This window comes from Argopecten irradians, chromosome 2 (assembly GCF_041381155.1).
Source record: "Argopecten irradians isolate NY chromosome 2, Ai_NY, whole genome shotgun sequence".
Classification (NCBI taxonomy): domain Eukaryota; kingdom Metazoa; phylum Mollusca; class Bivalvia; order Pectinida; family Pectinidae; genus Argopecten; species Argopecten irradians.
Window position 1 is genome coordinate 32,427,929 of NC_091135.1, and position 15,683 is coordinate 32,443,611.

Below are 15,683 nucleotides of genomic sequence, written 5' to 3' on the forward strand. Positions count from 1 at the left end.
GCAAGATTTATAAAAGTGACTAGTACATGGCGTTGAGAATAAGGTGTTTTCTAGTCTAAGCGATTCCAACCTGATTCCAGAGGTTTTCATGTTGTTACGCCTGAACTGATTGACCGATTCAGAAAGTTCACGTGGTTGGATTTACCTGGTTTTATTTCTTATTTCATTTAAGATCTTGTTACTTGTTTTTCAGAAGATTCGTGTAGAATCACGAAAACTTACAGCCTTTCTGAAAACAAGGACATACAAAATTTGACATATTTATTCTGTTTTCTCGACATGGTAACTGTTGGTATTGATCCCTGAAAATCATTTGATTAAATCCATTTCTGCCAGATTGATCCTATTCATTTTCTACTCTATTATTCACACAACAAGTATTGTGTTTTATAGTTCGACTTATCTTAATAGAGCTTGCATTAATCGAGTATTCACATGTTTCAGATATGACATGTCCTTTACCACCTTTCTTTCACTTTGGGTCTGTGGTGTGCGACAAAGGAGACGACGATATCACCACTTGTATCGCAGATTGTCATAATGACTTCATCTTTGACTCGGACAGATTTCAGAAAAAACATAGATGTGTTGATGGACAATGGATGCCACCTTATCTACCCGATTTTAGATCGGCTTGTTTAAGTAAGTTTCACATAAATGTAGCTTCATATTTATCATATAGATATTAGTTTTAAACAATTCTTTAAAACGACCTTAAGTATTTTCACATTTTCACTAGATCAGGATTATCAGTGTTTTATTCATACCAAAGAAATACAATAACAGAATAGCATGCTTTGTACATCCTTTGCACAGGACCAGAGGCGACCGTTTTGAAGGCTTCGCCATCAGTAGAACTTGACTGTGGTGGAAACAAAATAGTACCAAACGATGTCATCCAGTGTCTGCATTCAGGATTATCTTGTAATACACGGAACATCGTGTTATGTGAAGAGGAAGCGATTACCATATCCCAAGAGGGTTCCTCTACGGTCGTAACAGTAGATGCGACAGGAGTTGTACCGTAAGTTTGCAAACATTCGTACCCTTATTGTAAGTTTACAACACCAAGTACTGCAGAAAGCAGCTTGCCTCATCGCACGGGTATAGGTACCAAATCAATGTAACCTCACACTCACAAACAATGCCGTATATAGATTCTTTGTATCTGGCTCTGATATTAGACTGGTCAACAACATGTACTATATACATAATATATGGTCAGTGTCTTCAAATATAAGCTGTCTTTGACAAGGGTTAAGAAAGATAAAAGAAGCAGACTTTCTGTCCCTAGTCAAAACTAAACAAGAGGCACATAGGCCTTAACGGTCACCTGAGTTAGAATATATAATGAAACAAATAATGAAACAAATTAATTCAAAGACCCATATAAACACTATATGCTGGGCCTTGGAGTTGGTCAGTGATTTATAAATTTGACTTTTTAGACTATGAAGAGTATTTGCTTCCATCAAACCTGTGAACTTAGAGATATTTTTTGAAATTCTAATAATTTTGACCCTGTTTGGTCCTGCCCATCTGGTCCCCCAGGGGGTCATCGAGGACGGATATGGATGTTAAAATACTGTATCTTAGGCTAATAATTCTAATCAAGTTTGACTAATTTCCTATGAAAATTGGGCAATAATGTTCACAAATATGTTTTTCCTATATAAAGTAAAGTAAACTTGACCCCTCCCCAGGGGGTAACGTGATACCCCAAGGTCATATAATTCACAATTTTTATAAAAGACCTTAAGACCTTTCCATCTATGATTATTTGATTCTACTATTTCCAGAATTTTAGAAGATTTTTGAAGTTTTAGCCTATTTGATCCCTTTTTAACCCCGCCCCTCTGCCCCCAGGGAGTTGGCCAGGACCAATGTGGATATGATATTAAAATGCTATCTCAGGCTAATAATTCTAACCAAGTTTGACTCATTTCCTATGAAAATTGAGCAAAAAATGCTCATTATTGTGTTTTTTTCTATATAAACTATAGTAAACTTTACCCCCTCCTCAAGGGGAAACATGAAACCCCAGGGTCATATAATTTACAATTTTAATAAAACAAACTTTAAGACCTTTTCATCTATAAAGTGTATTTGATTCTACCATTCCCAGAATTTTAGAAGAATATTTTTGAAGTTTTAGCCTATTTGACCTTTTTTGGCCCCGCCCCTCTGCCCCAAGGGGGTCGGCCTGGACCAATATGGATATGATGTTAAAATGCTATCTCAGGCTAATAATGCTAACCAAGTCTGACTCGTTTCCAATGAAAATTGAGCAAAAAATGCTCATTATTGTGTTTTCCCTATATAAACTATGGTAAACTTGACCCCCTCCCCAGGGGGAAACGTGAGACCCCAGGGTCATATAATTCATAATTTTTGTAAAGGACCTTAAGACCTTTCTATTTATGAAAAGTATTTGATTCTACCATTTCCAGAATTTCAGAAGAAGATTTTTGAAGTTTTAGCCTATTTGACCCCTTTTGACCCCGCCCCTTAGGCCCCTGGGGGTCAGTCAAAGAAAATTTGTTAATAGGATTAAATGGCCATCTCATACTGATAATTCGGACAACATTTGACTCATTTTCTATTACAAATGACCAAATAATCCTCAAAAATGTGTTTTCCCCAATATAAACTATAGTAAACTTAACCTCCTCCCCAGGGGGAAACTAGAGACCCCAGGGTCATATAATTCACAATTTTTGTAAAGGACCTTAAGACCTTTCTATCTATGAAGAGTATTTGATTCTACCACATCTGTGAGTAGAGAAGATTTTTGAAATTTTACTCAATTTTACCCCCTTTTGGCCCCTCCCACAGCCCCCTGGGGGGTGGGGACCATATAATTCACAATATTGATTGGCCTTATGCCTTGAAGGTTTGTGCAAAATTTCATTGAAATTGCTTCAGCAGTTTTGGAGAAGAAGTCGAAAATGTAAATTGTTTACGTACATACGACGCACGACGGACGACGCACGACGGACGACGACGGACAAAAGGCGATTAGAATAGGTCACTTGAGACTTCGTCTCAGGTGACCTAAAAAACTAAAGCTTACATTTCCAGACACTGGCCATGTATATTTATCCTGCAACAGTCAGTAAGATCTACACATTTAGGCTTAAAGACATCAACAACAATGTAAATGTCCGTCTTTAAGACATTTGGCCTATGTAGTAGGTATGTAGAATCTGTCCGTCATTGCAGAATACAGCAAAACATACGTGGTAGGTGTAATCCAACAGTATCAATGCTGGTTGTAGGATATTTATCAATTATTGACTTTTGTTGAGGTCCAAATGACGTTATACCGCCTCGGTAGAATTAAATGATATTTTATCTTATTACACTAATTATTTTAGATTCTACCCAGGCGATAGGTCACCATACGAACCATATCAAATGCCTTAACTATATATTATATATGTAGTCTCTTTGACAAATGCCAGGAGTTTTCTGATGTATATATTAATTGAAAGAAAGATAGCTATAGTATGTCACACTGAAGAATTCAACGTTTGCGTAATGACGTCCTAGAAGAAACTCGATGTTTCTAAAAATAGAAAAACACCGATGGCTTTCTATGACAGATATAATCAAATATTGACCATTTGATATTGTCGATTGCCTTGTGATAAGATACTTGGTTATTCACAATAGGGTCAACAGTATCGTGTTTCAGTAATATGGCAACATCAAAGCTGATAAATATATAATATATTATCAACATTTATATAAATTATGAAGTTGTATTTAAGAAATGGTTAATAATGTATTAATAAATTGCACATAGAAGTGTGATGAGTTTTTTATGTTTATTTTTTTCATCTTTTCGGAAATTAATATTCATAGTCTAAAATGATTTTAATTTCATTGTTATTTTTGTCATTTTCAAATATGAGAATTGGAAACATAAGAATCGTCACTTTAATTGGTAGTAGTAATTTATTTTCAGGTTCAGAAAGGGATACATCGAACAAGATTTAGTTGAAGTGAATCGAACCTTATCGGAAAAGGCGAATGGTGTTGAGAACTTATTCACAGCTAATGGACTGAAACAATTTTGCCCCTTCCTTAAGTGTTCTATTAAAAGTAAACGCGGCATTGTGTACAAGAAAACTTGTGAAAAGGGGGCTATTTCTCACAATGTTATGAACAAGTTTATATGTGGTAAGTGTAATAAGTCAATGCGTATTAATTAAAAAGACGATTATCAATATCAACTCGAAACTAAATTATGAAGCATAAGGGCAGAAATAAACAAAAATTGTATTTTTACTGTATATATTTTTACTTTTCATTACATACAAACTGAGTCGTGTTCTGCTTCGTAGATGATAATGTTGGTAAAATATGGGTCGCCCTACTATATTATGATAGAATCTGATGGTCAGAACAAAATTACGGGCACTGGAAAAGTCTTAATCTATTTACTTGGGAAATCAGTAAGAAAAATAGGAACGCACCACCCACTATATGAATTATTATCGATAATCTTGTGTCATGTTCAAACACCACAAAATTCTTTCGAAGGAAATCTTGAGTAAATTTTCGGCTATTATTTTAAAAGTAACAGGTTCTGGTTATGCTTAGCTTTAAAACAGTACCTTCGTCAAATTTTTGAAATTTTGTAACGTTCTTAATTCAGCTTTATTGATATATATATATATATACACATACTTACTCTTAAAACATTGTCCTTCATCATGTCACATGGCTTTATTTACATGTAGTACAAAGGCCAATAACTCTTAAAATAATAACTGAAGCTCCCCTTTAGTTACTTACCAAATATATGTACAATAAAGACATGCATACTAGCTTACTAGATTGTATAAACAAAGTTTGATAATCATTTAAGTACAAATTACGATAGCGTTACATAGGTTGCATTGTAACCGGAGCTCAAAAGACCTAACTAATCAACAAGTAAAATACTCAGAGCTTAGAAAGAAAGAAGTGTCATTTGCTAACATTTTAAACGTTATACTAGTGAATGCGTTTGCTGAATACAAAAGGTATAGTACTTGTTACTCGTTATAATTGCAAGCTTTAAGGTATTGGGTAATCATGAAATTACCTACTTTTTTACAGCTAAATGTGCCCCTGGCATGCAGTTTATAGAGACAATAAATGGGGCTTCAAAATGTGAATTTTGTGGCGAAGGCACATACCAAAGTAAGCCGGGTCAGACCGAGTGCAAAACTTGTCCGAGTGATCGACCGCACAGCAAGAGAGGAAGCTGGCTGACTCGACAATGTCTGTCTAGTAAGTCCATACACATATGTAGATTTAAATCCCGTAAAGAGTGATGACAACTTACCAGATTTGATATACTTTAAACCGACTTTCTTTCGCGGTTACAAAATTTAGTGATTTCCATTTTAAAACAAGTTGGCGAAGATAATTTTTCGCGGATTTAACAATTGAATGAAAATTCCTATCAAAATAGATGATGTAGATGTTAATTCGCGGAGATAAACTTTCGCGAATTTACTTACATCACGAAATTAAACGTAAATCGAAAGTAAATCGCACACGAATGAAAGTCGGTTTACAGTATCAATGAATGTATTTTGTTGAAGATTGAGTCCATCAGCATTTCTCTGTGAATAAGTTCTGTTATTTGCATTACAAAACGTCAACACATTCAATATCGCCGAAGTAGCTTTGCATGACGTATACATTTCTCTCATTTAATAGTATGTATTATACTGCTGGATAATATTGGTTATGGTTGAATCAGTCTTTGATTCTCTATGACCTTTGTACGTGACGTGTAAGAATTTTTACATGAAAATAGCGAAGGAGATGAAGCTGGTCCTTATTTACATATATATATTACCCGTTGTACATAACTAAATGTAAATATATGTTCGTATATGTATAGTATATCCAAATGTTAATTAAATCTAAATTGAATTTGATAATTTGTTTGATTCAGTTGAAGTTAACGCAATAACAGAATCCTCATAACTACATTCACCTATTCTTATGACATACAAGGTAATCATTAATTATAAAAGAGTATGGATCAATGACATAAGGCTTCAATGAATGTCATTACTAAATGTTGCAGGTTCGGACACGACCGATGAATCGAGTAATATCACTACTATAGCAGTTGTCGTGGTAGCGATATTCGTATTTCTCGTTATTGGGCTTTGTGCTGCATATCTGATCGTCAAAAGACGAAAGTCGAAAGGCAAGATGGCTCCAAGTTCGCATGCAAATCCAGTATTTGACCTGGAAACTGATGAATACGATCGTATTCCAGCAGATCATGATCATGACGACCCTGCCTACACTGGACTGACAGCCGAGCCTCCTAGTCAATACCAAACCTTGGGAGACATGGCGGGAGCTAAAGTCTCGTACAACAAGACCTCGGACAGCGTAGCTACCGACAATATGTGTGACAATCCATATAACATGGTCGGGGAGACGAACCCGTATGCTGCCTTAAAAACAGCAAATATGATAGGCGAACATCCTTATGAATTAAACCGACAGAAATGATAACATCTAAGCTTTGAATGAATGAATGAAATGTAGCATTTCCAGTAAGCATAAATTAACATGCCGCTTAATGTATCCATTAGTGATATGACTGTGTCGTTATTTCCATTGTGACGAATCATGAAGAACCTTTAAAATGTTATTCACCACCAAGTTACCAACATTTTAAGATTAAGAGACCTTTAATATACATGTTTCATCATTAACCAGTCCCCTCCCCCAAGTATTTCATGTAGTTAATTATCCATGCAATGTTTGTTTCACTATTGCGTCCATTAATCATCATAGTTAAGACATTAAAAAAACAGTCCGGAAATGAGAATGACGGAAACAATCGGTCTCTTCATACTTACACCTTTAATTTACCCACATTTGACGTGTAAAATGATGGTTAACCATGTATTTGTCGACCAACTGTCCCACATATATTGGTAATTGTCTCGCATATTTTAATTGTTTAAATAAATGTTTCACATTGAATTGTCCACATCAATCATCCTCGATATTCCAGGGGCCAATACCACTAACGTAATTTCCCCCTGGACTAGCTTATAGTAAATCCGAAGGTTACAGAAAGCACTGGTAATTTGGTCCTTTGATCTACGCCAAAAGAATCCAATAAAGATACACTTTGGTTGACGGTGTGCCTTTGAAATTGGGCGTCGCTCTCTCTGTAATCTTCAGAAGTCTATGCGGGCCCAACATCGGTAAGTTTTTTCTCCTGTCAAAACTGCCTTCAGTATTACTATGAGATAATTCAGAGGTGGATTTAATGTCAGTGATAGTAAATCCTAGAATACCGAGGATGAATTGTCCACTGACCGTCAAATCTTCCAGGCAGTGGCGTAGAAAGATGAAACGTAATGGGGGGGGGGGGGGGGGGTTGGGTTCTTAACAATGATCTTTTATTACATTTTTCGCAGTGAAATATACGGTTTTACCGTGAACATAAAAGCGATATACTTCACTCCAGTGAAAATGTCATTTTTGTTATTTTCACTCGCTTTTGACCAATCGGAATGCAGCATTGACCCTGAAAATTTCATTTTGATTGTTACGTCATTAGTTTGTGCGCGAAAATTACGTCATATTTTTGTGTAGAAATATGACGTTAAGGTCACAAAGATACGACGTAATAATCCAACGAAAAATATTGGTGTAATGGTAACGCATGTTGCATGTACAAATTTTGATATCAAGTGGTTATACTTTAGTTTATATGTTAGTAATTAACCATTTTCAGTGCGAGTGTAAATTAGCGCATAGCTATGTAAGGTCAACCTTATAGATTGATAGAATCTTACATTGGTCTTTCAAGTGGACAGGGATATCTCAACCCGAGTGAAAGATTTTGGCTGGTCAATCCGAGGGTTGGCGGACAATATCTTTCACGAGGGTTGAGATATCCCTGTCCACTTAATAGACCCACGATTAATTCTTTTTCTCCTATACTTTCACGAAACATTTTGAAAATGTAGTTTTTAGAAACATTTCCAAAGCGCCGCAATCAAAGGAACGTCGCAGTGCGTCAAAATTAATTACGTCACCGACAATAGGCACGGCATGTATTGATGACGTCAAGTCATTGTCTAGCGCGTGTGAGCTGTCTTTTCCCCTACCCCGGTAAAAGACAAGGTTATCTTTTCCCTAGCAACCGCGGGATAACCCTGTCAAGTATGGGAGAAATAGATCATGTCAACAAATCAGCTACAATTATATGTCAAATATGACCTGAAGTATCGAGAACACTTGCAAAATTGATTTTACAAACAAAACATTAAAACAGATACTATTTTAAAGCAATTGGTTTATTGTATATATTATGGTTACTCATTTAGTTGAGAATATCGTTATTCACATTTTTTTTAAATGATTATCATTTCATTAACATGAAGACTATTTAAAACAATACATAAATATTTCACTACATTTTTCTTTTAATTTTTTTTTTAATTTTGTTGTATATAAAAATGTTTTAAAGTTAGCATATTTAGTGAATACATTCGTATCATTCCAACATATTTGTTATATTTGTTTTAGTCTTGTAAATATGTCTACACATTATCATCATATCTCTTTTCAAAACTCGCTAAACAGCTGGAAAACACAAATCATACTTACATTATATTAATTTGCTTTTCAAGCAATAAAACCTCAGTTTGACTCGATTGCATTTATGTGTAAAAAATACATAATAGCCTGGTAGATAACTATTGCCAGTTCTCTAAAACAATTTTCCATGGACTATTCTTTTAAATGTTCAACCCCATTGTTACTGTTTTAATATCCTACACATTCATATAACCTACGCAATGGTTTCTGTAAATTCATTTATTCATTGTCATTGTTTTCGTTCATTTGCTATTCCTCTAATTTTAGTATCAATAGAAATACAAACCTTTGCATGCTTTGATAAAAAAAGCTTTTCAAAAAAGACATAGATTTAAGCACAAATAAAAATCATTCGTAGCTGCTGTTTATCAACTAATGTATATTGTATGGATTGTCATTTTCTCTGACTGCGTTACATTCCAACAAATGATAATGGACAAACTATTCATGTCAGAAATAAAAATCCACAATATTGAGTGATAAAATTGTTAGCATTGACATAGTCTTAGAAAGCTTTATCTAGGGAATAGAATAACGAGTTCCAGAACTTCCCCGTGACTTTCACCACTGATCCTAAAGGCAAGCAATTTTGAACAAATAACAAAAGATGCTTTCGTTGTATGAATATCAGCTATTAAATTGCACTGATTTGATTACAAAGCACATATAACCGTCATTGCATCATTTGAGTGGGTTAGCAACTTAATTAGGGTTAATTTGATACAAAGAATTGAATTATTTCATTGACATACAATCATGGAGTTTCACTATTGTTTCCTAATATATTAAATGATATTAAATAATTCTGTTTATCAAAACTTGTTTTTGTTGTTTTATCTTAGCCATACAAATATAAAATTAGATCATTTTTAGCACTTGAGTACGTACATAGCTGTAAGGGCTATATATGGAATATTTCATTATTTGTATATTTAGTTCATGTGTCCTTTACACAAATCTATAATTAAAAGCACTCAACATTTGGGTATATCTCATAGTAGCCAACTTGCTCAGCTTTCACTCTCAATCCTCTTGATTTAGGGGACACATTAGACACATTATTTGCAATCAATTATCAGTACTCAGTAGGGATGCTACCAGCCATATACATAAGAGTATTTTGTAATATACTTCACAATCATGTAAATTCTTATTCATACGACAAATAGAACAGATTGCCATACAATGTTACACTTCAAAAATTTTAAAATGTTCACTTGATAATAATCTTGTGTCTATTTTTATTTTAGACATACATGCTAAATTAATGCATTCAAGATATGAATTTTGCGAGATTATAACTTACTCTAGCATCAATGAAGTATAAAAATTTGATATCATCTGACAAATTATCTGTGGTCTTCACTTTCATTTCATTTTAATTTCTCGTTTTACTTTAACAAAGTATCATACCATCTGAGGAAATCATAGTACAGAACTTACTAATCATTCCTTACTAATCAACAACAGAGAAAAATGCATAAATAACATAAAAGAATGAAAACCTTTTTGAAGAACAGATTACGCATCTATGACCGAGAGTTTTACAGAGGAATCAGTTACGTCCACTTGACCAATGTCTTTCCAGTGTCCAAGCCAGATTTGGCCAAGACTCTCAATGTCCACTTTGTCTAGTCCTCTACATGTGAAGCTCAGGGCACGGAGAGGGTGGGGCACAGCGAGTTTGTCAGAGAGTGCGTCTAGAAAAGGGGTGTCTAGTGGAGACTTTAAACCACATCCTTCCACACTTAACTGATCAAGAACGCTTCCCTGACGACAGGACTTTTCCAAAATGCAACATACTACAGAATTAGTTAACTTGGGATTCCCAGACAGTTTCAAAACCTTCAGGTATTTTGCAGATTCAAGTATCCTGTGGAAATCAAGTGAAAAATATATTGATAACATATTGGTATCATATTTTTGAGCTTTAATATAAATGTATGTGACTTGGAATATTTACTATCACTGAATTTTTTTACAGAAATTAGATTATTTTTCCTATTCTACTTTCTTGATGATTTCTTATTTTTGACACTGCATACAATTCAAGATGAACATTCTTTTCTCTTATGAATGGTTTATTTCCCAAGTCAATGAATATAAGCAAAAGTACTACATAAACACATGAGCACAATTATGTATGTCACATTACAAAATTGACCAAAATTAGATTGCTCTAGCCTTTATTTTGTCAAAAACAATCTACACACAAAACCTTACTCCTGAAATTATCTATATCAAAATTGTGACTTTTTTTATTTTAATTTTTAAAACCAATTGATCTGATTACAGTCTCTGTAAGCTCAGATAACCCTGATATATTAATTCTAGTGTGGGTGGTCTAGCGTATAATTCTAGTGTGGGTGGTCTAGCGTATAATTCTAGTGTGGATGGTCTAGCGTATACATTGTCTAATACTGAGCTAAACCTCAACATTGTTGATCATGCTGCTAATCATCAGAGATGCCATCCCGTCTCTGTGATTCTGTCACAGACAACACAAATACTAGAGCAGCAGCTGGTGTATGGGGGATCAAGACAATACAGGCTGGTCTACCATGATAGTTTAGATGTGAATAATTCAACATGGTCTAGTGACACATCTTACAAAAGTGTCACAATCTGAGGACAGAGGAGTCCTCATTTTACAGGATGTCCTTGGCTCACCGAGAGCCAAAAAATCGTGCTATGGGTGCAGTGAGGAGACAGTAGTTGGAAATAAACAGCCAGAGAATAGGTAAAAATCACCCCTACTAATTCACTATGAGATGAGATGTCTCAAGATATAGTCAGTCAGTGTATTATCAATCTTACCTTACAATGAAGTCCAAGTCTTCGGAGCAGACATGGGAACCGGATACATCCAACTCTTCTAGAGAACAACCATCCTTGAAGCACAAACAACACATATCAGCAAAGTATTTGGGGAATTTCACCTGTAAAATTCATTTGCTTAAACCCTAAAGAGAATTCGGTAATTTTACCCAAACTTGATACTGGATTTCATTCAAGCATTAGAATGTAACATTTTACAATCAACTAAATGTGACACATCAATTTGGTTGTGGCGTTTTGCATGTGACAGATGTGTTGGATGTGGTATATTATATGCTACATTTACATTAAATAATAAATATAGTATTTTATCTGTGTTAGTTAGGTCTGGACTTATGATTTCATCTGTGACAGCTACATCTCGATTTAATAATTAATTTGTTAGAGACAGCGCTTTGCATTACAATTCACCTGTGACACATAGTTTTATACATTTCATTTTACCTGTGACAGGTAGTTCTGGACATTATATTTTACATGTGACAGATAGTTCTAGACAGTACATTTTACCTGTGACAGATAGTTCTAGACATTATATTTTACCAGTGACAGATAATTCAAGAAATTACATTTTACCTGTGACAGATAGTTCTAGACATTATATTTTACATGTGACAGATAGTTCTATATATTATATTTTCCTTGTGACAGATAGTTCTAGACATTACATTTTACCTCTGACAGATAGTTCTATACAGTACATTTTACCCGTGACAGATAGTTCTAGACATTATATTTTACCTGTAACACATAGTTCTAGATATTATATATTACCTGTGACAGATAGTTCTAGACATTATATTTTACCTGTGACAAGATAGTTCTAGACATTATATTTTAACTGTGACAGATAGTTCTAGACATTATATTTCACCTGTGACAGATAGTTCTAGACATTATATTTTACCTATGACAGATAGTTTTGGACATTGTATTTTACCTGTGACAGATAGTTGTAGACATTATATTTTACCTGTGACAGATAGTTCAAGAAATTACATTTTACCTGTGACATATAGTTCTTGACATTATATTTTACCTGTGACAGATAGTTCTAGACATTATAAAATACCTGTGACAGATAGTTCAAGAAATTACATCTTACCTGTAACAGATAGTTCTAGACATTACATTTTACCTATGACAGATAGTTCTAGACATTACATTTTATCTGTAACAGACAGTTCTAGACATTATATTTTACCTGTGACACAAAGTTCTAGACATTACATTTTACCTGTGACACATAGTTCACAAGTGACAGATACTAGACAATATGTTTCACCAGTATAATGCAGTACTGAACAGATAGTACAGAGCATTTGTATTTACCTGAAACAGGTAGTTCATTACAGTCAGGCAGATCTGGAAAGATCATTAACCTGTGACGTTTCATTTTACCTGTGAAAGGTAGTTCTGTAGGTGAAGAAGCAGATGTGTAGAGGCACTAGCAGTTGACATGTTTCCCGCCACAGTCAACTTGGTAAGTCTTGTGGTGTTAATACTCATCAGGAGCAACTCAATACCAAGGGCTCCAAACCTGTTGTAGGATACGTCTAGGCACTGCAGGTCACATTCTACACATTCAAAACATTACCAATATGAGAGGATTCATTTTGTCATTAATTCAAATATCATACAGACAGTTGTTTTCGCAGGCCAAAATGTTCATAATTTGATCTAAAAATGTGAAAATAAAATTTAACAATTTTTAACTTCTGGGAACCAACAAAATCACTTGGTTATATGCATAGTTTGTTATACATATATAAGGCAGATATCTTATGGGAACCTTGAGGGGGAATAAAAATTACTACATTATAACCATAAATTCATTGTAAGCTTGTTCGTTATGTTATAAGCAAGGTTTGTTTTACATATAAGGCAGAGATATTATGGGAACCTTGAGGAGGAATAAAAATTACTACATTATAATCATGAATTCATTGTAAGCATGTATTACTGTATATACATGGTTCGTACAGATTTTTGACCCAAAATTCAAGCACTTTTCATCTTCTGTACGAACCATGATATATAATTCCTCTATTTTTCACAATATCTCGGATCAAATTTTGTTAGATTGTCAAGTGGATTGATTTGAGTTTGTGCCAAATACATATACAGTGGACCCGCGATTATCCGGACGCCAATAGTTCTTTATACTCATTAGTTCAGAAATTCAGCTTCTGAATCCAGAACTCCACTTTGGGAATGGAATGTAGTTTTCATTTATAAATTCCTGCAATAATCAGGACGTTTTATCTGTCGCCACGTGCCGTGAAAATCCAAGGCCACCTTCAGTCATGTGTAAAATACACACTACCGCTTCACACTGTGTGTGTTGTCATAGCAACGACTGCCAGGTCATAGCCACAGGCGTTTACATGTACACCTTTGTCACGGGTAGATGCAGTCAATATAACGGTTCGTTAGATTTCAATAGATCAAACTTCAGTATGGTAATTGAGATACGCAATGTATTTTTAAACACACTTTTAAATATACAGATTGAGCTAGGGTATGTATGCTATAGATATATTACTGGTTTCGCATTCAGAATATATATCGTCTCGAGTTTTGGGTTAAATAAAGTAGGGCTGAAACGATTAGTCGAATAATCGGAAGCGATTAGATTAATGAAGCTAATTGCTGATAATCGATTAAAGATTATATTAATCGTTAATCGTAACATGCATAGCAAGTGCATTGTAAGCTGACTAAACACCTTGACAGATCATGGATTTCTGAGCAAGCCATTCCGACTGGAGTTTCATCTCTTTATGTACATGTTTTGAGCTCAACAAAGCATATATGATGTGAGAAATACTTGTTAAATTACGTCTCCGTGGAAGTTAAAGTCATTAATCACTGAAAAAGTGGATGTCATGAGAAAGCTTGCAACACGCTGTTCGCCAATTTTCACTAGCGATCAACTCCATGTTGTTACGTCACGGAAGGCCTAATCACCGCCGGGACGCTCGGGAGAGGAAGGAGCAGTAATCTTGAACATTTAAATTCTACTATTGCATGTGTTTATCATATAAAATGAATGTTTTTGCTCATATTCTAATTGAAGATAGAGTTGTTGATTTATTTTATTTTTTTGATCACGGAAATAAAAGAAGTTCATTGACAAAAATTTGGTCATGTCGCTGCATGGCGAATTCCCCCGCGATCCTGATTTGGTTGATTAGTCGTACGTGTGAAGATCACGTCAAAACAGCGGGTTAGCAGACTGGATTTAAACGATGTTACAGAAGATGATACAGGAACGGAATAGTTGCCTTCAATTCAAACGATTAATTGATTAGTAATCGATTACATGTGACCGAATAATCGAATACAAAAATTACTAATCATTTCAGCCCTAAAATAAAGTGAGATATTACTCACAAAATTAATAAACATTTCAAATTTTTATAAACCTATATAATAGTATTCAAATTCATTGTCTATGCTATATGAAGTAAAGGCTATGGCACATGCCATATGCATGCGTACGTGTGTAACATTGTGCATGGATGTCGGACGTAAACGTGCATGTGGTTGTTACAAAACGTCAGAAATGTACAATGTACAAAATAACAATTCTATTAGTCCATAAAAATGTTCACTACTATTAATTATCATGGTTTGTTATGCCAAGGACGTAGATATAGATCCTTGGTTAGGCATTTAGAACATTATCAGCCGATCAATATATCAAGAATGGTATACGTAGCTATAGGCATACATCGTACACAAACACAGAGCTTCAGATGATTTTGCATGAGCATGGGTCATCGGGCCCATCCGAGCCAAAAAGAGGGGGTCATTTTTCGAAACCATGGGCCAGCTTTTTTGTGATTGTTACTCATGTTACTTTATATGTTAATGAATAAATAAAAGAATATTTGACTTGTTTTTATTCTGTTTATGTTTTAGTAGAGAAAATGGCCCTTATTTTCTTACATCTCCACTCATACAGCTTAAAAATCAAACTCAGTAACTATCTTAGCTCACATCCACTCACAACCAAGCATTAATCTATCACAGGTCTCTGTCGAAATGCTTGCTCTTTTTGATGTTGTAATGTAATTTTTGACGCTGAAATGAAAGATCTTTCACAATCTTCTGTGTCTGTGTTGCACTAGCAAGAGCAGCTTATTTGATAAGGTTTGGAAATTTATACACAAGAGCAGCTTATTTGATAAGGT

At 34.6% G+C, this 15,683-nt stretch overlaps 2 protein-coding genes across 3 annotated transcripts in view; one reads left to right on the forward strand and one right to left on the reverse strand.

Annotated features, from left to right (window-relative positions):
* The window catches only part of LOC138315186 (uncharacterized), a 36,631-nt gene extending 27,167 nt beyond the window's left edge, over positions 1–9,464 (forward strand). For both annotated transcript variants that reach the window (XM_069256001.1, XM_069256000.1), the window contains exons 22-26: positions 445–642; positions 817–1,024; positions 3,971–4,185; positions 5,110–5,283; positions 6,095–9,464. In XM_069256001.1, the coding sequence (XP_069112102.1) occupies positions 445–642; positions 817–1,024; positions 3,971–4,185; positions 5,110–5,283; positions 6,095–6,534 (1,235 nt within the window). In that variant the 3' untranslated portion in view covers positions 6,535–9,464. The remainder of the gene's footprint in view (positions 1–444; positions 643–816; positions 1,025–3,970; positions 4,186–5,109; positions 5,284–6,094) is intronic.
* A 17-nt stretch (positions 9,465–9,481) lies between these two features.
* The window catches only part of LOC138315187 (tonsoku-like protein), a 28,765-nt gene continuing 22,563 nt past the window's right edge, over positions 9,482–15,683 (reverse strand). The window contains exons 23-25 of the mRNA XM_069256002.1: positions 12,886–13,061; positions 11,464–11,537; positions 9,482–10,519 (exon numbers count right to left, since the gene is read on the reverse strand). Of these exons, the coding sequence (XP_069112103.1) occupies positions 10,168–10,519; positions 11,464–11,537; positions 12,886–13,061 (602 nt within the window). The 3' untranslated portion in view covers positions 9,482–10,167. The remainder of the gene's footprint in view (positions 10,520–11,463; positions 11,538–12,885; positions 13,062–15,683) is intronic.